Source organism: Spea bombifrons, chromosome 3, assembly GCF_027358695.1.
Source record: "Spea bombifrons isolate aSpeBom1 chromosome 3, aSpeBom1.2.pri, whole genome shotgun sequence".
Lineage (NCBI taxonomy): Eukaryota > Metazoa > Chordata > Amphibia > Anura > Pelobatidae > Spea > Spea bombifrons.
In genome coordinates, this window is record NC_071089.1 from 44,564,339 (window position 1) to 44,588,204 (window position 23,866).

General features: G+C 38.9%; 1 protein-coding gene across 2 annotated transcripts in view; it reads left to right on the forward strand.

The window, feature by feature from the left end:
• PEX7 (peroxisomal biogenesis factor 7) overlaps positions 1–23,866 on the forward strand; it is a 91,709-nt gene that overhangs the window by 19,143 nt on the left and 48,700 nt on the right. For both annotated transcript variants that reach the window (XM_053461040.1, XM_053461041.1), the window contains exon 5: positions 813–921. In XM_053461040.1, the coding sequence (XP_053317015.1) occupies positions 813–921 (109 nt within the window). The remainder of the gene's footprint in view (positions 1–812; positions 922–23,866) is intronic.

Sequence of the window (23,866 nt, forward strand, 5' to 3'; positions counted from 1 at the left end):
AGTAAAAGTTCTGAATACAAGAAAATGTATACCAGATATGGCATTGGCATGTAATGACCGTTCCATCCCTTCCGTGAATACTGTGCTCATTCTCCTTAGTACCACTAATATAGAGGTTTAAATGAGGAAATCTTTCAGCATACATAGTATTTCACCTATAGATTTACTGGCATATTGGTTGCCACAGTGAATAGGAAACAGTTTGTGCTATATGACACCTTCTCATATGAAACATATGAGATAACATCTTAACTAATTGGAGCACTGGAATAAATCTCTCATATATTTTACTATAATTTTATATATATGTTTAGTACTATATTTTTACATATTAATAAGGCCTGGCCCTACACAAGTCCTAATTCTAGTCTGTAGGTGTTCAAGTTACCAGCTAGGGCAGGAGCGTCCAACCTGCGGCCCTCCAGCTGCTGCCGGACTACATCCCCAGTCCCTTAGCTGAAAGAGCATTATAGGAGATGTAGTCCTGAAGCAGCTGGAGGGCCGCAGGTTGGACGCCCCTGAGCTAGAGCTAGGTCTGTGTCACCATTCAGTCTTCTTCTTATACTCAGCTTATGTTCAGTACAGTCGTACTAAATCAGAAAAGATATCGCTTGCAAAGCATTATAAAAAATAAAGTTATCCTAAAACCCTACCTTTTATTCATCATAAATAAAAGATCACATAACACAATTGTACTCTGGATCAACAGCCAGGAAGACATGTGAGTATATTGAATAACTGCCTGTTTGATATATTTGCAGGTTGCACTGTATTATGTAACTTCTTGTATCTTCCATCCTCTTAAATGACAGTGGGATCCCTCCATTGGGAAGTCTCTGTGCACTTTTACTGGCCATGAAAATATTGTCTACAGCACCATATGGTCACCGCATATACCAGGCTGCTTTGCATCTGCCTCAGGTAATACAGCATATTATTTTGTCTCTCTTTACTGCATGCCTCAAGGAGATCGTGCTCATACTAATGTGGTGCTATCACACATGATGCCGGAAGGTATTTGTACTATTTCAATGTTAAATTAGTATTTTAAATATTGAAAAGATTAAAAAAAAACATCCTATTACATGTAACATTAGGGAAGTTTTTCACTGTGTTTTCCTTCAATTTGATCCACCAGATGGCAGCATAATATTTAAAAAGGAAAACAGTTCTCCGTTGTCTGCATTGTAACATAATATTAGGTAACATTGATCCATTGGAAACCTAGAATAACCAGAAATCTGGTTCATCAACATCTACAAGTTTGTTTCCGTTATATTGCCTGCTCATTTTCAATTCCACATGTTATTGGCAGGAATGTATTTAGGACAGTGATATATATATATATATATATATATATATATATATATATATATAATGCACTATAAAAATGTGGATTGTTGCAAGTACCAAGCAGTAATTAACAATTTAATACTGTAATATTATGTATTAGAAAATACCTTTAGCTAGTGGCAGCGGGTTCTCTGTTTAAGCGCAGAGTGGCCTTCAAAATGTTGTCACTGCTAGTTGATATGACATTTAACCCCTAGAGATTGTAAGCTAGCGAGCAGGCCTCTCTCCACCTAATGTATTGTCCTATTCTGTCAATTCTAGTCTTGTCATACCCCCTGAATATATGTATTGTGAGACATGCTGCGTAAAATGCTGGCGCTATATAAATAAAAGAAAGTAATAATAATAATCTTTAATAATAGAGACATGTATCTACATAGGAGACGTGGATAGACAGCCAGCTATATATCTCCCACATAGTAGCACCCAGAGTCCTGTATTAAACAGTTAGTATAACATAACTAAAATTAATTTTTATGTAGTGTAGAGAGGGGCATTCCATTACTGACCTTGGTGGAAGTCTTGCATGTTTAAGAGTATGCTCGACACTTTTGAGACGGATGCCTCAATTGCTGGACGTATGTGCGCAGGCATCAAGGATTGTGACATCACATTGCAGTTTTGAAAAATGCTTGTTGCTTCTTTTAAGAAAGATAGAGTTACAAATCATTATAGTTTATCAGAGAACATTTTTGCATATGGGATGCTGCTTAACCCAATAATTGGTGGCATTAAGTGAACTAGCAAAAAGCACTTTATGATACAGTTGTAACTGTGTACTACAAGAATGAAAAAATATAAAAACAGGGTACTTAGCTTTTTAACCCTCTATTCATTCCTCGGAACACATATGTGGTAGCTTCCCCAAGGACTCTTCCTTCAAAAAGCCCCTTATAACAGGTATATGGAAAAACAGAACAAATTCTGGGGATACAGCTTTTAAAAATACTCTATACCAATAGAAGAACAGATTGGATGATTTAAGGAGAGGGCGGGCAAGGGTTTTTAGTTTATATTTTGTTAGCTTATGCTTCTTGATGTATTATAACTAGTCCCTGATGAAGTCAACATATGACGAAACGCGTTGGACTTAGTTTCTTGAAACATTAAGCATTTTTAATGGGCTATTTTAAATAAAGAACTTTTGGAAGATACCCTGCCTGCCTATCATCCGTTTGTATCCAGCAGATGACCGGTTTTTAAAACTTTGAGGTGGTTTTAAAAAGTTCCAGTAAATCTTCAGGATTCCTAAGATACAGGCTATCTTTAAGGCGCAGTTCCTACTACAATCTTGTGAGTGTGGCACAACTAGTGGGGGCTGTTTTAAACCTTTTAAACGTTATTGCACCATTTGTGGTTTTTATTCTTTTTACAGAGTATTTTTAAAAGCTGTATCCCCAGAATTTGTTCTGTTTTATCCAAAAAGCACTTTATGGCTTGAAAACAAAGTTAGGAGAAGAAATGTGTATAGTAAATTCTGTCACTCAAGAGAGACAATAGTATGCAACAGAAGAAAGGTGAAATCAATTAAATTTCCAGGTTACCATAAAAACACTATTAAGCTAATTCAGGAGTACGCTTAACGCAGTGTTAGGTGTATGTAAAATGGATGCTATTTTGGGAAGACATTTAAATGTACTAATTCTACACCAGCTTATCGCATTTTCTGTGTTTCAATGTGACCACCGTTGCCATCAGCTTCTGCCTTAGCTTTTATTCCTACCTTTGTGCTCTTCCATTCCTGCATCTGAGACCAACATCAAAGCCTCATACTCAAAGTAGAGCTTTTTAAACAGGTTAGGATGTGTGTCGAGCCAGAATGTAGAAACCCTTAAATTGATTTCTCCTCTTCTGTCATTGTGTCCTTACATTTGAGGATAACATATGCCTCTGGAGGGTGAGTTGGCTTGACATGGGAGCCTTAAGGTGGGTCTAGGTTGGTGCCACTACGGGTAGCTCATCTACTTATCTAGGGGAAAACAAAGTTAAAAAATGTGCATTTTTGTGTATCTTCAAAATTGACAGTGCTTGCAGTATTTGTTTTCTCCTTCCTTTATAGAAAGGACTGGTGAATTAGCTGTAGCCATTTGTTTAGATGCATATGATGAGGTAGGAGAAAAGCATGTATTATCACCACACCTGTTATTAATCAAAAGAAAAACACCTCTTGGCATAGATGCCACCGAATGTCTGCACCATTATGCAAAAGCTAGTTAAACGTCCCTTACAATAACAGCAGTTCTCGAAAATATTTAGATGCTTAGCTAATAATAAACAAGACTCTTGATGATAATTTGATACTTTGTTTAGCGCTGACAAAGTATTACATGAACGAACAAGAAGCAGGCGTGCTGCCTCCGAAAGAAGATCTCTTTGTAGTGTTGAGGGACTAATTGAATGCAGTCCCTAATTTAAGATGTCTGTTTCTAGGTTACTGATCTGTATGGTTTTTATAAGGTACAAGGCGATGTGACACTTATAGCCCCAGTATATTGTAATTAATAGATAATTATTGCTTTTGTCTACAAGAGAAAAATTATGCCTCACTGATTTAGTAAAAGAAAGTTTGCTAATTTATCCGGGGGAAAATAAAGCTTGGTTTCCAAATGTAAATCCAGAGGTCTCTACAATGTTAGAGTTCATTTTTCTCCGAGATATGTGTTCCTTAGCATATACCTATGGAGATGTGTGAAAACAACAGATTTTTACATTTTTATCATGTCTTTGTTCCAGTGGTTCCAGTGCAACAGACTGCAAGTTCTTAACAAGGTTGTACACTCTGTGGAACTGACTGTGTGCTTTTTATGTCATCTCTTGGTACACTTAATAAACTAGTATGACTTTATTGACATAATAAACGGTAATAGAACCCTTGTCATGTGTAAACCACTGGTATCCTTCATTTTATATTTCTTTTCTCAGAATTTGTGTGTAAGTGTATTTCTCCCCTCCCTATCGACCTGGCACCCTTTTTGTAAAGGAATACTGTCCCTTCATATATATATATATATATATATATATATATATATATATATATAAAAATATATATATATATATAAATAATATAAATACTGGGATAAAAAAATCTTATGTTTAAGTAGACATAAAAGTAAAGGTCATCTCATAGTAAATTTAGCAGACAATTGCTAGAGAGAGTGTTTAACTAAAATGCAAGGAATTGACATTAATTATATCCCAAGTGTGGTAATAATTTGCTTGTTGAGGCAGTTTAATCCGATTAGCTTTCATGAGAGAACAGACGTGTGTACCCATTGGATTGTTGGCCATGTAAACATGACCTGCTTTAACAGCCAAACATCATTTATCGATCTACAGGTTTTCCCTGTATGAAAACAAGATGGCTGAATCATCTTCATGAATGGTAACCAAATGCTGTTCCATGCGTCAATAAGGCCATAAGTTTCAGGCTGTTCTGTAACTAGTTCCTACATATGATATGCTATTAATAGCTTGTGAAGGTGCCTAAAACTAACCATGCTGTAAGAAAGAGGTTGTTGTTTAATATCGGGTCTTAAAAACAATGTGGAACAATGGACCTTGAGGATTCTGGTATAAATTGCCAATGAGTTTCCTGGTATGCACTTATCAAGAGTGCATACAACACAAGATTGTATCCCTTATCATAGTCTATAGTGCATACTGTTCATTATTCAAGGCATGTTTGGAAACAGTATTTTTTTATTCTTTGAAAATTAATTAAAGACTATGAAATGTTAATAGTGCAAGTGTTCTTTATTAAACCAGTTCATATACTGATGTCACAGGCAATTGCAGGACTGATAAGATAACACAGGAGCCTGAGAGGATGTCCTCCAGCAGCATAGGGTCGGATCAATGTCTGGCTAACAAAGAAACTGGTCATCTGGAAAATGTGATTAAAGAAATGACATAAATAACAATGGCCTGATGCTTGAAAGGGATGTAATGAGTCATTGTACTGATTGTGCAGAATCTGGTTTTACTACCTGGAAATCACAGATTTTCTGCTAAGAATTTCGAAAGAAATGCACACTCCAATATAATGCCAATGTTTAACTGTGGCCATAAAATGATTGCTTTATATGAGGAATATGTGTATATAGGGCATATTCAGGGACACTGTGAAGATTGAAAGTATTATTTTTAGCTTTTTGTCTGTTTTGTGCAATGTACATTTATTGTATTTTACCTTGGAAATCATTTGATGACCCCAGTGACTCGAATATTGAGCTATTGGGTGTAAAACCCAATTCATTGATTGTTGCTTTGTAAGTGGCATCCTCAAGAGACATTCACTGATAAAAGTAAAATGGCTTCCTGATGGATAGCACAAAATGGCTCTTTATTTGCTGGCATTGTGCCTAATAATGCTCTTACACTAAGATAAAAATTGAGTTCCGCAGCACAGTAAGCAAACAGATATGTAATTATATTCTTTATTCTGAATGTTTAATCATGTAAAACACACACATTTCTAAGAAGTTTTTTAATCACTTTATATTTGGACATTTTACAAAGAAACATACATAGAATCATTTAAAGGTATACAATTTCCTTGCAGTAGATTGTAATTAATTAAAGTAGTAACCATAAATATCAGGGATATCTTCATAATACAAATTGACACGAAAATGTCAGAATAGTGAACCGAAAGAGCTAGCGCTACAAAACCACTTCTTGCTGAATCCTCCTTAGTAACTTGCTTTATTAGTGCAGGTTCTATCATTTGAAAGCAGCTACCACAAGTAGTTTAACAGAGTAAATGTATTCTTCCAATAACTTATACTGACACACTGTATACTGTTTGTTTTTTGCTATTTTCTGGGGAGTCTTTGGTAAGAGTATATACATGAAAATGTAGATTGCATGCGGAAAGCTACCATAGGTTGATCTGAGTGAGAATTGCTAGAATCCTGCTATGTCCCCTGGTCTATGCCTTGTTTTTTGTGTATTGTTAATTTTATTTGAGGTGTCATGGATATCTTTTGCACATCACATATGTTGACAACAATATTCACAGTCACACTCCTGTGGTGTTCTCCAATGCAACACAAAAGCAACTTTCATAATGTATAAGATTGACAGGACTATAAGACATAAACCAGCGACCCTGAGCATGGCAGACCGTGCGCCTACTAGTGTTGTCACTAGGAGGCTCAGTGATTGCTGGGATTACTTCTCCCCACATGTTCCTTTCTAGATTCCCATGACACCTGTGGCCCGATAGTTAATGGCATTTAAAACCAATGGTTCCATACTCCACTGCCGTCTGCCAGTCTCCCCAGATTCTGCTGCCGTCTGCTAATCTGCTATCCTCCAGTTGCCAGTTTCCTGCTCTGTTCCTGTTGATGGCTCCTAAGAAGGAGGCCAAGGCTGTGGCAGGCAGTCATCTATAAGCGGGCTTTTCTATACCTGCCTGCTCTATGCCGAGGTCTTAGCCCGAACCTGTTGCTGCTTATAATATACATTTTTTTTTTACATCTGCACATGTGATATTGTCATGACTGTTGGTACTATGTCAGATAGCAGTCTCTGTGCAGGGACAGGTTCAGGCTTAGAACTCTGCATGGGACAGTCTGGTGTAGAAGTGCCTGCTTGCACAATTATTAATGAAGATCTTCTTGTTGCTCATACACCTAAAAATAAGAATATAATAGTTTTTGTTAAAAGAAAAACACTGTCTTTAAATCAGATTTTAAAATGCACTCACGCAGTTCAGGGCCTTAAGACTTGGCTCTGGCTTGTATGTTCAAAATGAACCCCAGGCTTATGCATTCAATATCAGGTCCAGAATTGTACATAGGAGGAAGATATGGGCGAAAGGAGAAAATATTGGAAAATGTAAAAAACGATTTTATTCACAAATGTATAATTATGCTTACTGAAGTAAGAAGTATGCAGACATGTTTATAAACATAGATCCTTTGCCAAACTATATAATCCAAAAGTTATCTTCAAACGTTTGTATCAGCCTATAGTTCCTCTACTCTGTTCATGTCACCACTTGGCATGCACACAACTAGTCCTTCAACATGCATTAATAGGTTTGGTGCCCCTCCAATAAATTGGGAAGTAGATGCCATATTACTTCTAATAAATGTTTATCTTAAGCTCCACTTCACTCCATTCAATCATTCAAGATAATTAACTTAACTTGTGTGTCTGCGATACATAGAGGACGATACTATTTTTGTAATCTATTTGTCACATGACAATTAAGCATTTGCTAAAAATACGAATAATGCCGAATTTTTACAAAATAACTTTATGGATAGGAATGTGAATTTAACTGTACTAGGAACACTGTTTCTAATGCTACGTTTAATTGCATCAGGAGAGTTGGCAGAACACAACCTTTAATATAAATGAACTCTATTTGCATATTGGTGGTTTTGGGTTCTTATTAGATATTTCTTAATATATGTATTTGGCCATCCTCCCATTTAAGTCAATGGGAACAATTTTTTTTTGTGAAATTAAAAGTAGATGCAAAACTAGCATCTTCCAATCGTCTTATTAATTTTGTAGCCCTCTTTTGCACTTTTTCTAGTCCCATAATGTCCTTTTTAAGGACTGGTGCCCAGAATTGTACCGCATATTCAAGGTGAGTTCTTACCGTTGACCTGTAAAGAGGCAAGATGATATCCTCCTCCTGTGAATCAATACCTTGTTTTATGCATGCCGAGACCTTATTGGCCCTTGCGGCTGCTTGCTGGCATTGTGCACTGTTGTCAAGTCTATTGTCTACCATTATTCCTAAATCCTTCTCATTAGTTTTCCCCAAGGATATTCCATTCATATTATATGTCGCATTTTTATTATTTTTACCATAATGCATAACTTTGCATTTATCTATGTTGAACCTCATCTACCACTTGCAAGCCCAGTCCCCAACTCTGTCTATATCCTCCTGCAAAGAAGATTAGTCTGAATTACCCTGCCTAATTGTCATTAGCAAAAACTGTGACATGGCTCTCAATGCAGCTTGGGAGATCATTTTTAAACAAAATTAAAAAGAAAAGGACCCAGGAGAGAACCCAGAGGCACTCCAGTTAATACCTGTGTACAGTCTAAAAAACATCCATTCACAAAAACTCTCTGCATTCTATCTTTTAGCTGATTTTCTGTCCAAATACAGACATTTGGACATTTGCCTTTAAGCCTATTTCTGTCAATTTGTAGAGTAACATTTTATGTGGATCCAGATAAATCACATCTACAGCCACACCCAGATCTATATTTTTACTAACTTCTTCATAGAATGCTAATAAGTTGGTTTGACAAGACCTGTCTTTCACAAATCCATGTTGACTTCTACTAATTGGAGTCTGGATCAAGATATGTTCTTGAATGTATACCTTTAGCAGCCCTTCAAATAATTTCCCCACTACTAATGTTAAGCTTACTGGCCTGTAATTGCCCAGTTGAGATTTTGATCCCCTTTTAAATATGGGCGCAACATGTGCCTTGCGCCAAAGTAATGGAACTATGCCCGAACTGAAAGACTACCTAAAGATCAGTAATAACGGTTGGACCAGAATTAGGCTTAGCTCCTTCAGTACCCTTGGGTGTATACCATCCGAGCCAGGGGCCTTGTCTACCTTAACAGTATTTAATTGCTTGAGCACTTTTTCTTCAGTCAGCCAATACCATGTTTGCTGTAATGGTTTTCTTAAAATTAGCCAGCGGGGGCTCCATTATTGGTTCTTCCTTGGTATAAACAGAAGAAAAAAAAAAGAATTTAAGATGTCGGCTTTCTCTCTGTCCTCACTAACCAAGTTTCCTGTTTCAGATAATAAAGGACCAACATTCTCAAACTTTTGTCCATTTACATACTGAAACAATTTCTTGGGATTAGTTTTACTCTCCTTGGCAATTAGTTTCTCATTTTCCAATTTAGCCATTTTAATCGCTTTTTTACAGGTTTGTTGGCATCTTTGATTGTCCCCTCACTTTTATAGTGCTTAAATGCCATTTTTTTATTTCTTATTTCCTGTTTTACTTTCCTGGTAAGCCACATTGGTTTTGATTTGCTTCTTTTGTATTTGTTTCCCATAGGTGTATATTGGGATGTATAATTTTGCAATGTGTGCTTAAAGTAATTTGTCAATAACACTATGTGTATCTATATATGTATATTGTTACTATGTGTGTGCTTTAGTGTATGTTGAATAGTGTGTGCTGGTGGATAAGAATGTGGTGTTAGTGTGTGGGTATGCTGTTGCGTGCAGGGGCGTAATTAGAAACCACGGGGCCCTGTTGCAAAAAATTGGCCCTGGGCCCCCCAACGTCACCACAGCTGGTCTGTGCCATCATTGCCCCCACGCAACTGGTCTATGCCTTCTTTGCCCCTTGTATCCCCTTCCATCCCCTTCCAACATACAACATGTATAAACACACTTACACAAATGACACACACATACTCACTAATGCACACCCCATCTCACCCCACACATATAGATATATCCCGCCCCCGCTTTTTCATTTCATCGCTCCTGCAGCTTTCTCTCTGAGCAACCTCGGTTTCACCGTGGTGTCATATGATGTTACGTGACCCCAATACGTTCCTGTCTCCTCGTGCAGGGGACGGGTACGAGGAGACAGAAAGAGGGGGTCACTGGGACTGCTAAGAACCCTGTAGTTTTTCCAGTGGGTATGTGTGTTACTGTATGACAGAGTGTGTATGTTAACATGTAGTGTTTGTGTGTTACTATAAGGTGTTAGCATGTGTATGGCATTGGAGTGTCAGGGGAGAGGCTAGGGTAAAGGTGCCTCTAAGATGGAGAGTAGGAGTGGGAGAAAGAATGTGTGTATGTAAGTGAGTTTTACTTTGTGTTTGTGAACATATGTATCTGTATATATATAATGTTGTGGTGTAATAGTGAATCACTATAAATCGATTAGAGACAAGGACTGTATGTAGGACTATTTGAAGCAGGGGAATTACATCCAAGGTTATGCATTTATGAGGCTTTTGAGGGCATTCTTGACATACATTTGCTCATCATAAAGGAGCCTTACTTGCTGTCAGCTTTGATCATTTCAGCAAATTATGGACATTTCTTATTGCCTTAATTATGTGCAATTTACTAATTTCTTGCCTGATTTGCTTTCCTTTAAAATGGAAATAATGTGATTCATATTTGATTACTTTTCATGTGAAACTTAAGATTTTAGGAGACTAGTGGTTCATGGTATAAAAAAAACATATTGTACATTCTAAGTTGGTTTTTTTTTTGATAATTAGCTAATGAGTTTGTTGTTGTGGTTATATGTATTTTCACTGGTGTTTAAGGTATAATATGTTTTTTTTATGTATTGTATCTGTACCATGTAAATGGGAAGAATGCCTTTTTAACCCTGTAGCATTAAAGTTGGTTTACACAATGGAAGCATTTTCGAGAATTTTGCTGTTATTTTTTTACGCACTTTCTCTTATAAATAGCTAGTATAAATGAAGCCCCCCCCAAAAAAAAATATTTACCCTTTTTGGTACACCTATTTTGGTTATTCAAACTATATGTTTTTAAAAGCTGGTATGCCTTTAACCACGTTCCCACGTTACAAACTGCCACACAGAGATGTATATTTTTAAAGCACACAACTTAGCTTCATAAGGCTCATTCAACCATTTTTTGTGCAACTATTTCCCCACCAACCTATCTCAACTTAACCCTGGCTGGAATAGGATATGTGTAGACTTACCAAAAGAAAAATTCAGTTTCTAGCTATGTCTGTTTTTTACTAGCGTGACATATCTGTACCAATATACACCTTGTCACAAAGCTTTACTTTGTGACTGCTCTCAACCATCATATTCCTGTCAAACCAGTAAACCAACTACACAGGATCATCTATAAATAGTTGGCAGGTTGAAAATGAAATGAGGCAAAAGGAGGTTAATCAGGTGGAATCCAGTTTACAAATTCATAAGAAAAAAAGAACACTACAGTTAATTCTATGCACATTTATTACTCCCACTCGCCACCTGAATACTCAAATGGTAAGTGGGCGTCATGGGATTTGTAGTTCACTTTAGCTGGAGTGCTGCACTTTCCCTGTTCTAACATTTTAAAAATGCAGTGCACAGTACTTAAGGATGGTGGAGGTTGCCTTTTGTTTAGTGACAACAAGGGTACAGCAGGAGATGGGGGTTCAGTGGTGGATCAGATGCAATGAGAGCCATACTAGGTGAAAGCAAGGGGTTACAGCAGGAGATGAGGGGTTCAGGGGTGGATCAGATGCCATGAGAGAACCATACCAGGTTAAAACAAGGGTTTACAGCAGGAGATGGGGGTTCAGTGGTGGATCAGATGCAATGAGAGCCATACTAGGTGAAAACAAGGGGTTACAGCAGGAGATGAGGGGTTCAGGGGTGGGTCAGATGCAATGAGAGAACCATACCAGGTGAAACCAAGGGGTTACAGCAGGAGATGAGGGGTTCAGGGGTGGGTCAGATGCAATGAGAGAACCATTCCAAGTTTTGGTGTTTCTGAATACCTCTGTATCGAGGCATTGCAGCAACACTGGCTGAACGAAGTGATCATTGATCATTCTAAGCTCCTTTATCCTCTTGACGGGTTAAGAGCTAATCAAAACTTATATCACGCATGTGAAGTGATTGCCCCCTAAACAACTGCAGTCAAATGTTTGAGAAAACTACCAATACGTATTTCACATCACTGTGGAGAAAATTTGGCCCACTCTTCTTTTAATTCAGCCACATTGAAGGGTTTTCGAGCATGTCAATTGGATTCAAGTCCACTAGGCCACTCCAAAATCTTAATTTTGTTTCTTTTGAGTAATTTAGAGGCGGGCTTGTTTGTGTGCTTTACATCATTGTCATTCTGCATAACCCAAGTGTTCTTGAGCTTTAGGTCACTAACTGATGGTCAGAAATTCCCCTTCACCCAGGTCCTAAAGCAGCCCCAGACCATCATACTACTACCACCATGTTTGACTGTTAGTACAATGTTATTATTGTGGAATGTTGTGTTAGCTTTACGCCAGTTATAACAGGACTCATTTTATCCAAAATGTTCCACTTTTGACTCACAGAATATGATGGATGGTCACAAAAGAATCCAGACTAACATGCAAACAACTGCAATGGACTCTTGGAGGAATTGTAGTAGGCTGGCCACTTCTTGGAAGGTTCACCACTGTTCAAATTTTCTCCATTTGTTGATAATGGCTTATCACCGAGCCTTATCAATGGCCTTGTAACCACTTCCAGACTGATAGTTGTCAATAACTTAATTTCTCATCTGTTCTTATTTCTTTATCATGTGCTGCTTTGTGAGACCTTTAAGCCTACATCACTTTTCAAGACAGGTCCTATTTATCCCCTTGACGACAATTGACGGTCTGGGCACGTCACGCAGAAACGTTCAGTTAGCGACAATTGACGTGCCAGGACCACCATGGCTTTAAACTGGTATAGAAAGCGATCTACGTTCACTTTCTGCACCCAAACGGTGTTACTGTAATGCCTCAATGTCAAGGCATTCAGCAACACCAAGATCAACGGCAGACAATGTTTTAAAATTGTGTAGGTGAAATGCATCGAGAAAAAAAAAACACAATTAGCCGGGTTCAACAATGAAAACTGCACATGTCCCAAATGTGACCGTTTAGCTCCAAAACAACCCTACAAACCCATGCATGTGGGGTATCACTGTACTCATTAGATGTTGCTAGACACACATACGGCAGCCTGTGCACGCTGTGAAAACTATGAAGCAAAGACAGCCATGTAAAACTTTAGGTAAGTTTTCCAATACACTGCTACACAAACAATAGCTTGCTAAGCACACAACTCGAATTAGCCTACTGCCTACACAGTTATCCCACACAATGAAAACTGTGGAAGTTCCCCTTTAAGTTGTATAACTTTTCATGCATAATGGAGCCCGATTTACACTGGTGTGTCCTTTTAACCTTACAATTATATTGTGTACCTCTGCTGATGCTTCTGTTCATCTATCTATATCTAGTAATCTATGAAGTTTCTTTTCCACCTAATGAACCTGTGTAGTAGGTATGCGTTAGTTCGGCTGATCAGTAATGTGCAAGTATCAGTATCAGTATATATCTGTTTTGTCCCATTCTTTTTAGGACACCTGGTTCTTTCTACACAGACCTAAATAGGCTTTTATTGTTTTTGTTTTCTATTAACCTTGAAAGTGTAGAATGTTTTTTTTTTATTTTTCCTTTTAGATACCTTGCCCTTTAGTATAGCGGATGCTTATATTTTGTGTTTCCTTTGAATGCACAGTGATAGAGATTGTCAATAAGTATAGGTATTTGATGACTACTGAATGCAAATATCTTGTTGATTGTAAAGCTATACACCCACCTTCCAAAATAAGATTTGTGTTGGCCACTCACTCGGTCTTTTCTCTTTTGCTTTTTATATTTCCCACTCATCCATAGTGCTTTATGTAATTCAGATTTGTTTTGTTCAGGAGCTCCGACTGAACAGCTGCGCAAAAAGTATGCAGAAAAAATACAAGAAGCAAACAAGTTATGATTAGTAAGGCATTATTTTCGCTGTGAAAATAATGCAACAATCAAGTTTTAAATATGCATGAGCCTTTGCTTGTTGATACTATACAGTATTCAGAAAGTCTACGATCATTGTTACATGTGCTCATTATAGGATATTCAGAACTCTGCTGGTTTAATTTTTCACTTTTTATGTGACAGATATGGCAATTAATGTTTTTTTGTTTATGTATTTTATTTTTACTCAGGCATCATTGAGATCTATGTTAAGGCAAAAACAAACAGGGATTGCCCAGTGACATAATATACTAGGGATATTTTAAACATTAACTGTTTGTTTTTTAGGGAACGATATGTTACAAAACAGTATTCTACTCACCGCTTGGTAGATGGAGTGCTATGAATTTTAGGGGCAACCTTTTTGATTATAGATTTTTCATTTAAAGAATGTTCAAGGGCCAACAGCTTTGCTGTATGTTTGTGGAGTAGAATTCCGGTGTCTGCCACTTGGACCTCCAGAAAAAGAAAAACGTCATGGTGTCCTGATACGCGTGGTCTTCTCTCTATCTACAGCAGTGTGGGACAGGCCCGGACAGGCCATCGGGCACACCGGGCATTTGCCCAGTGGGCCGGGCGGCGGCAGGGCCGGATTGACGCACGGGCTGACGGAGCTGCAGCTCCAGGCCCCTACCTACCTATGTGGCCGTCCTTAACGCAAGGCAAAAGGGGCACCTGCCCCTTAAGCCCGCAGCAACTGTGACTGGGCCCGCTACTTACCTGGCAGACACGCGCGAGCAGCGTCTCTTCTACCGCCAGGGGGACGCAGGAATCCAATGGAGTCACGTGATGTACGTCACGTACATCACATGACCCTGCTGCGCGTCTGCTTCCCCTGTGCAGTAGTAGAGCAGGTTGTCTGCAGAAGTCTCCGAGCGGCGCGTACATCATCAGTTCAGGTAAGGGGGTGAGGGAGGCTTTATGAAGGAGTATGTGAGATTGAGTGAATGAGTGAATTAATGAGTATCTGTGAAGGAGTGAGTGAATTAATGCATTCTAATTCTGTCTAATTCTGGGACTATACATTATGTATTTATGTATGAGTATATGTCTAGTGGCATGTGTATGTGTGTTTATGTATTCCTTAGGGCAGTTTTTAAACCCAGTTCTTAAAGGACACCAATGGTCCAGGTATTATGAATCTCACAATTTGAATAGATTGTAATAGTTAGTCAGTTCTGCACTGTTAGTCTGTCTAAAGGTTGGAAACTGCTGCCTTAAGTATATTGTGCAAATATGCCACAGGCAGGCTGTTTTGGGGGCAAAGATGCCACAGGCAGGCTGTTTTGGGGGCAGCTACCATCACATAAATCAATACCAAAGTGAAACCGTCCGTGGAAACCCTCCGGATGCGGGTGTCAGTGTGGCAGAGCCTGTCCTGGTGTTTGTGTTTGGGTGTCAGTGTGGCAGAGCCTGTCCTGTTGTATGTGTGTTTGGGTGTCGGTGTGGCACGGCCTGTCCTGGTGTGTGTGTTTGGGTGTCGGTGTGGCAGAGCCTGTCCTGGTGTGTGTTTGGGTGTCGGTGTGGCAGAGCCTGTCCTGCTGTGTGTGTGGGTGTCAGTGTAGCAGAGTCTGTCCTGGTGTGTGTTTGTGTATGGGTGTTGGTGTGACAGAGCCTGTCCTGGTGTGTGTGTGTATGGGTGTTGGTGAGACAGAGCCTATCCTGGTGTGTGTGTGTGTGTGTATGGGTGCTGGTGTGACAGAGCCTGTCCTGGTGTGTGTGTGGGTGTCAGTGTAGCAGAGCCTGTCCTGGTGTGTGTTTGTGTATGGGTGCTGGTGTGACAGAGCCTGTCCTGGTGTGTGTACGAACACAGAAAAGAACCCCAGCACTCAAATCAGCTTCCAATCCTTAGGTTACTTTATTCAGAGAAAGCAAAAAAAAGCAACGTTTCGGCCAAACAGGGCCTTTGTCAAGCTCAAAAGGCCCTGTTTGGCCAAAATGTTGCTTTTTTTGTTTTGCTTTCTCTAAATAAAGTTACCTAAGGATTGGAAGCTGATTGGAGTGCTGGGATTCTTTTCTGTGTTTATATACTTCAAGAGGGTTTATGCTGTCCCTTTTTTCCTGCTAGTACCCAGCTTCCTGGGAGTTGAGTGCTGAACCATTTTTTCTTTTTAACTGTCCTGGTGTGTGTGTGTCTGGTGTTGGTGTGGCAGAGCCTGTCCTGGTGTGTGTTTGGGTGTCGGTGTCGCAGAGCCTGTCCTGGGGTGTGTGTCTGGGTGTCGGTGTGGAAAAGCCTGTCCTGGTGTGTGTGTTTGGTTATCTGTTTCCTTAATTTACAGTAGGAACTATTTCATTTTTACTTATCCAGAGATAAAACGCCCTCCTGAATTTGTAGTGACTTCAGGGGACAAAACATTCAAGGCCCTGAAATCATTTAGTGGAAAAGATAAGGTACTGTGTTATTTACGCTATAATATTTATTTCAAGGATTAGTCGCACTAAATTGTGGCTTCAGGCTTCCCGTATTATGCATGTGTATGTACATATATGTTTTTTTCATAAAAATGGGCTGCTCAGTCTGAAATGCCCGGGCCTATTTTTTGTCCCAGTCCGGGCCTGGTGTGGGAGATAGCTGAGTGCGTGAGTAGGACCCTGGAGGCAGTAAGTAGCGATGGTGGCTTTTTCTGTGTAGTGGGTAGGGTTAGTCAAAGAACTGAATGTAAAAAAGAAAATAAAGGAAAAGGACAGGCAAGGAAGAATAAAAGAGGGACAGCAGGAGAGAAAAGGGATAGAAAAAGAGCAAAGTAACTGTAAAAAAAGAAAGAGAAGTGTATTTCTCATTTTTCTGTTTTTCGCTTTGCCATTTTCTATCCTCTTTCTATCTTGCTGTGCTTTTTCCTGCCTTATTCTCATACAAGATCAAAAGGAAAAATAGACTACTGTCTACTATTAATCTCACCTTTTCTGTCTCTTTGATTCTTGTATGTTTTTTTGCCATATATCTTTGCATCTCTTTTAATGATTTTCTTAATCCATCTCTTTTTCTGTGTTTTTCAAGTACCCCTCCCCCTTTTCTATCTTCTCTTTTTTTTCTGCCTACTTCTTGCAGTCTCTTTTCCCTTTGAACTCTCTTTTGCTGTATCTTTGATTCCCGTACCAGAATAAGGCAGAAATAAGGACAGCAAGAGTAAAAGGGGAAGGGGGGGTATTAGGAAAAACAGAAAAAAGAGGAAGAGTTAGGTGCAGAAAAAGAGATATAGAAAAAGAGGTCATATAAGAATCAAAGAGACAGAAAGGGTAATCAAAGGGAAAAGAAGTAGGCAGAAGAGACACTAAAAACATAGGGGGAGACAGCAGCATCATTATTCCCATAATTCCAAGGAGGTGGGGTTGAGTGGGGGTCACGTTGTGTTGCACTGCGAGCTACATTTGGAGAGGCTGAGGCTTCACATTTGTAAGTGAGTTATGTGTGACTGTTTTTGTGTCTGGATATGATAGTTTGTGTGTCTTGGTATGTGAATGTGTGTATCTGAGTATGCTAGTGTGTGTGTTTGTAAGTGTGGGTGTCTGTGTCCAGTCGTGTTAGTATCAATGTGTGTGTTAATGTGTCTGGTTGTGTTTTTATTGTCTGGGTGTGTATGTGTTAGCGTGGGCGTATGTTAGTGTGTGTCTGCTTATGTGGGTATGTTAGTGTGACTGTGTGTCTTGGTATGTGAGTGTCTAGTTGTGTGTGTTAGTGTTGAGTGTCTGGTTGTGTTGGTGTGAGTGTCTGAGTGGGTGTATTTGTGTAAGTCTCTGGATGAGCGTGTTGGTATTAGTGTGTGAGTGTCAGAGTGTGTCTGCTGGTGCGGGTGTCTGCATATGTTATTGTGTGTATGTTTGTGTCTGTGAGAATGTGTGTTAGTGTTGGTTGTGTTAGTATCAGTGTTCACGTGAGTAAATGTGTCTTGTTGTGTTAGTAGTGTGAATGTCTGGGTGTGTTAGTGTCTGGCTGTGGTAGTATGTGGTAGTGTGAGTGCTCCTCCTGAGATCAGGATCTGGATCCACCCTTGTTTTCAAGATCATATTTTTATTGTGTTTTAGTATGTAATAGCACAAGAGAGCAAAACTTTGAGATGCTCTCAAGTGGGGATGGTCCTTAAGGCAGGCTATAAAGCGACTGTCTGTTCTTGGTGAGCATCTCATATTGACCCACCCATAGGCCCGTCCACAATTGTGCAGAGCGTTTGCAAGGTGGTGCTTGAGTGGCCTTTAAAAAGAATATATTGCCTTTTTATGGTAAACTAACCGTTTAATGGTTTAGGATAGTAGGGCTTAGCTGACATAGGAGCTTGTGATGTTAAATAAATAAGCTATACATTTAAAAATCCTAAACAGCTAAACTGTAACAAACGTACAGCATTTTTTAAAAATGCTTTAATTTATTTTTTCAGATGGCTAATTACTCTCAGGCATTTCACTTCTTTAGAATTCTTAAATCATCATTATTTGCAAATTGCTTAGCTTTACAGTATGTTCATTACTATATTTTGGTTTTGGGCATTTAGTAAGGGAATTGAGTGCTTCTAATATAAACACATTATTAATTAACCTCATTCACTACCGTTTTTTGTTTTTTTTTTGCGAAATACCGTACATTTTTGGCCATTTTAAGATATGGGGGCTTAGTTAAGATTCTCCTTTTCCGTGCTTGATGTACCCACATAATTTATACATCCTTTTTTTCCGAACAATTAGGATTTTCATTTGAAATAATAGAAACATGCATACAAATAATAATTTTGAGTGCTAGTATGTCAAGAGTACCCTAAAGGGTTGTATTTTTAATAGTTATGATTTAACGAGTTTGGGAATAGTGAACGGGGGCAGGGGGATTATACTTATAATTTATTATTATAAAGTTATATATTATTTATAGTTATAACATGTAGAGCTAGGGCAATGGGATATAATTTTATATTTTATTTGTTGCACTCTCTATATATATTTTATTTGTTGCAATATAGATTCCCGGGGTCCATAGAGGGATCTCTTTATTATGCTCAATATTGCTTTTTATTTACTTATTTATTTTATTATTTTTAGTATATATTTTAAAAATAAATTAAAACAATACTTTTTATTCATTTTTCTTTCACTTATAGGGAGAGGGTGAAACTTTATTTCTCACTCTTTTCTCTGCTCCCCCCTGCACTGATCACACTGCGATCACCAAGCAAATCTGCATAGGCTTGCATTGGGGATTGCAATGTGTGTGATTGGCCAGCAGGGGATATCCTGTCGTCTGATGACCTTCAGGTTTACATTCAGCAGTGACATATCCGAAAAAGAATGCCCAATAGTGTGATTGGCATTCCTTATATGACAGTTTACCCGTGCTTACACCAGCAGCGGTTACAAACGTTCGGTCAGCAGGAAGCCAGCCATGCTGGCTTTTCTGACAGAGGGGCCTCCAGGTTGTCAAACATCTCCTTGCCACTGCATGAAAGTCAGGATGTATCGGTATGTCCTAAGGGCCTTTATTGGACATACTGGTACATGCATAAGGTAAGGACAAGATTAGTACTGGGGGGGGGGGGTTATGGTATCCTCCACTCATCCAGTTGGTTCTGAAAATGTCCATTGTGACACGTCTGTCCCTACTCTTGGATTAATGTTGCCGTTGTTTGTTCTTTGCATCTCTTTTTTTGCTGTAATTGCGAGAGAGAGAGAGAGAGAGAGAGAGAGAGAGAGAGAGAGAGAGAGAGAGAGAGAGAGAGAGAGAGAGAGAGAGAGAGAGAGAGAGAGAGAGAGAGAGAGAGAGAGAGAGAGAGAGAGAGAGAGAGCAGTACAAATGTCTAACCTTGGGCCCCAAGCCCCAGGTTAAAAAAAAAACCATTTCAAATTATTTTCAGATTTTATTTATACCAGCTGTATATAATTGTTAATTTTTAATTAACATTAATGTTTTAAATTTTTGTTTATTTATAAAAATAACTGACAGCTAACTGAATGTCTGCACTTAACAAAGCAGCCTTCAGGAAAGAGAGTATAGAATTACATCTTTACATACAGAGAAACACATAATACTTCAAAGCGCTGTACAATGAATAAACATAAAAATATTGTATAACATAACAATTTGACTTACAGAAACAAGTACAATAAGCACAACCTCATGCATTACTACAGAGATATCCCCACATAACTACACACTGACTCCCATAAAATTAGATCCCAGCTCCTACCCACAGAGTATCTCTCTTCCTGTAGCTGCAGGTTGATGGCTGGGATCCTTGCACAGTAACCACGATTATTGCCGCCTTCTTAATAGTAGTGATCTATACAGCTTCCACTTACTAACTGCAACATGTGATTTAAAAAGTAGCTTCTTACAGGCCTATCATGTCATATGATAGGAAGTAGGAAGCGAGGATGCCCATTGTGGAGTCTATCTGTGGCTCTGCAAATACACCTGCAGCATGACAAGGGCCCCTATGCACCAGCTGGGTCCTCATTTGGGGTCCAACATCACCCAGCACAAGACTTACTGTATGCATGCTTTGCAGTGCAGACCAGTGGCATCGCAACGGGGCTACTGGGGCAGAAGCCTTGAATCTCGCATCTATGGTCCCGAATCTCGAGACTATTGGGTTCCAAACTGCGGGCCACAGACCACATCCAGGCATAAGCAGCAAGTGGGGGACCCACCGCTGGCAGCAGTGAATTACAGAGATTGAGTGCTGCTGATTGGTCAAAGACTGATCGGCAGCCTCAGAAATATTGCCTTCTACCATATCATCAAAATGAAAGTAAAGAAATATAAGATAAATGTTTGTAAACAAAAAATTGTAAACAAAATTTAAGGGATCAAACTTTATGCCATCCCGCACGCAGTTGGTAAATTGCAAAAAAAATCTTATTGTTTTATAGAGCGCCATCATTTTCCACATCACTACAGGACATAACAAGTAATATACCTTGCGAGCAGGGCTCTCTCCACGTAATGTATCGGTTTGTCTTTGTCGATTCTTGTCTTGTCATACCCCTTGAATATATGTATTGTATTAAGCGCTGCGTAAACTGTTGGCGCTATATAAATAAAAGATAATAATAATTATATACAACATAACAATTTGCCTTACAGAAACAACAGGTCAGGAGGGCTTCCTTTTCTTGTAAATCAGACGTCCGGACGTTGACACCCCAGGGAGGGGCCACACGGGGCCCCAGCTGCAGTTCTCTGTGCTGCTGCTGTGCTGCTGAATACCATGACGTGCATGTCATCGGTCATTAACTGAGAGCTTTTCCATGATGTGTCTGGCACGTCATTGGTCATTAAGAGGTTAAGGTATCTAAAAGGAGAGTGAACATCCAGGCATGATAAATGTTATGTTACCTTTGCCACATTCTGACACATGTATCATCAGCATAACTATGATGCATACATTTTATGATTTCTGAAAGCTTCATTGGTGGCATTCTCTTGTTCTTTACAAGAAGACCTGTGATATAATAATATTCCAGAACTTACTGCCGGGATGGTCCAGTTTGGAGACATACTACATGCATTTATGACCAGACTGGCCTTCCAGCAAGCATCTTTTGTTGAGAGGATCGTTACAGACACCTTGGCAACCTGGTGCTTGTCTGTCAGTGGCCTTAAGAAATCAACTTTCATGAACTAACAATGCGCAGATAGCTATGTCAGCCTTAGTTCTGCTGTTCAAATTACTTTGGCGAGAATTGTTTCACTGTTGTTCTTGTGTGACAAATAAGTATTTCATCAAATTAAGTAGGCTTTCTAAATATATTGCTTAGAGGAATCAGTTTCCCTTGGTAACATACTGGAACCACTTTTGAAGATTGTTACACAGGGTTCTTGAAGATAACAAATACATTGGGTCTAATACAGACCTAATTTTGTATTGGCCATTAGATATTGCAGTGTTCATCAATCCTTGAAGGAAGTAATCTTTTGTGAAACTGAGGCTTCTTTACCTTAAGGCATTGGTTTGGCTCAGACTTTCTTAACCATTTCTGGTATTTTAAAACTTGTTTTGTCTCTGTCTTTCTAACATGCTGTAATACAAAGGCGGCTCTTTTTTTGGCTCATATTGTTTACTTTAATACATACCACATTCCATTGATTGCACTTTGCTAGAATTATTTGCAGAATTGTTTGTTGAAGGTATTTATAAATCTTTTGTAAACAGTGCAGAAATGTGCTCATTGAACAATGCTATAAACAATGCACATTCGCTGCTTCTCATATATATATATATATATATATATATATATATATATATATATATATATATATGTGTGTATATATATATATTTGTATTTGCTTGATTATGAGACGACCCCCCCAAAATTTGAATATTAATAAAAAAAAGAAAAAGAAAAAGCCTGAATATAAGACTAACCTATAAGAAAAAAGTTTTCTTAGTAAATATTAATTCACATGTAAACTGCATTATAATGTTTTTATTTCCTTTTGTTTGCCAACCTGCCCCCCAGTTAGGCACATCTGCCCCACGGCTTGCTACTCTGCCTCCCAGATATGCCTTATACACCCATATATATGGCACTCTGCCTCCCTGGCATGCATTTTACCCCCTATTTGCCACTCCCCCATATATGCCTTATACCCCTATATGCCACTCTGACTCACTGATATGCCTTTTAACCCCTAGATGCCACTGAAAACCATTAAACTCCGACCATGACCTTGAACATAAGAGGAGATGTATTTTTCAGAGCATTTGCTCTGGAAAAAACCTTGTCTTATAATCGAGCAAATGCGGTAAAGTGTAATTCGGGTATGAATTTATAACTCCTGGTACACCTGATTGTCAAACAACACCCCAATATGTGTTCAGCAACATCTCCTGAGTACAGTTATACAGCCCATGCATGGGTTTGTCATGGGAAGTCATTGGGAAGTGTACATTTTTTTAACTTGGAACTTTGACATCTGGTCCTACTGCCCCCATGTCCTATTTGGGACATCTTTGAAGTCACTCAGTTCAATTTACCCCATCAAATCATATATTTTTAAAATACCAAAGGTATTTCAAATGCATTAATTTGACCACCAGCGTTTGTCAAAATTTGTGGTGAATTTGCTCTGAAGAAAACCTTGTCTTATATTCAAGCAAAACAATGTTTGTCTGCGAATGTACACATGTATGACATACCAAGTCATTTTGGACAATGCTATTTTTCCAACTTTGTGGGAACAGTTTGGGGAAGGCCCTTTTTTATTCCGGCATGACTGTGCCTCAGTCCACAAAGCAAGGTCAATTAAAACAAGGTTGGATAGGTTTGGTGTGGAAGAACTTGACTGGCCCGCACAGAGCCCTGACCTCAACCCCATTGAACATTGAGTAAAGACGGTCAAAGACATGCAGCAGAAGTAGTAGTAGTAGTAGGTCACTGGGCCTGGGAAACAGACACTGGCAGATGATAGGAACATGCAGTCATGTGGACCAGGACTGAATTTCCCCCATATTATAGATTTTTTTTTATATAAAAAAAGACAGTCAAAGACGTGCAGCAACAGTAGGGCACTGGGTCTGGGCAGGCAGACACTGGCAAATTATAGGCATATGCAGCCCCATGCAGCAGGACTGAATTTTCACCACAATATTATAGAATTATTATTATTTTTTTGTCTAAAAAAGAAGGTTCCCCCAGAGTAAGCATGGTCGTGCAGCAGCATATTTCAACTTCAATACTGGGGGTCACCTGACTACTACTTTTTTCATACATGCCTGCCACCAGCTCTGACCAACCCACGAACACTGGAATCACTCCTCACAGATATTTCCAAATATTTTATATAAAAATAAAAATTTTAAGTCATACCCCCTACTCAGGAATTTTTACACAGTCAGATTTTGTCACCGATATTTATTATTCAGCTATTAATTGGAGATAATAAAAAATATTTTGTGTTGTCCACAAACTAGAGGTTTGGCTGTTAATGTAAATGGGCAACTGTCTTAACCTACTCAGGAACAGA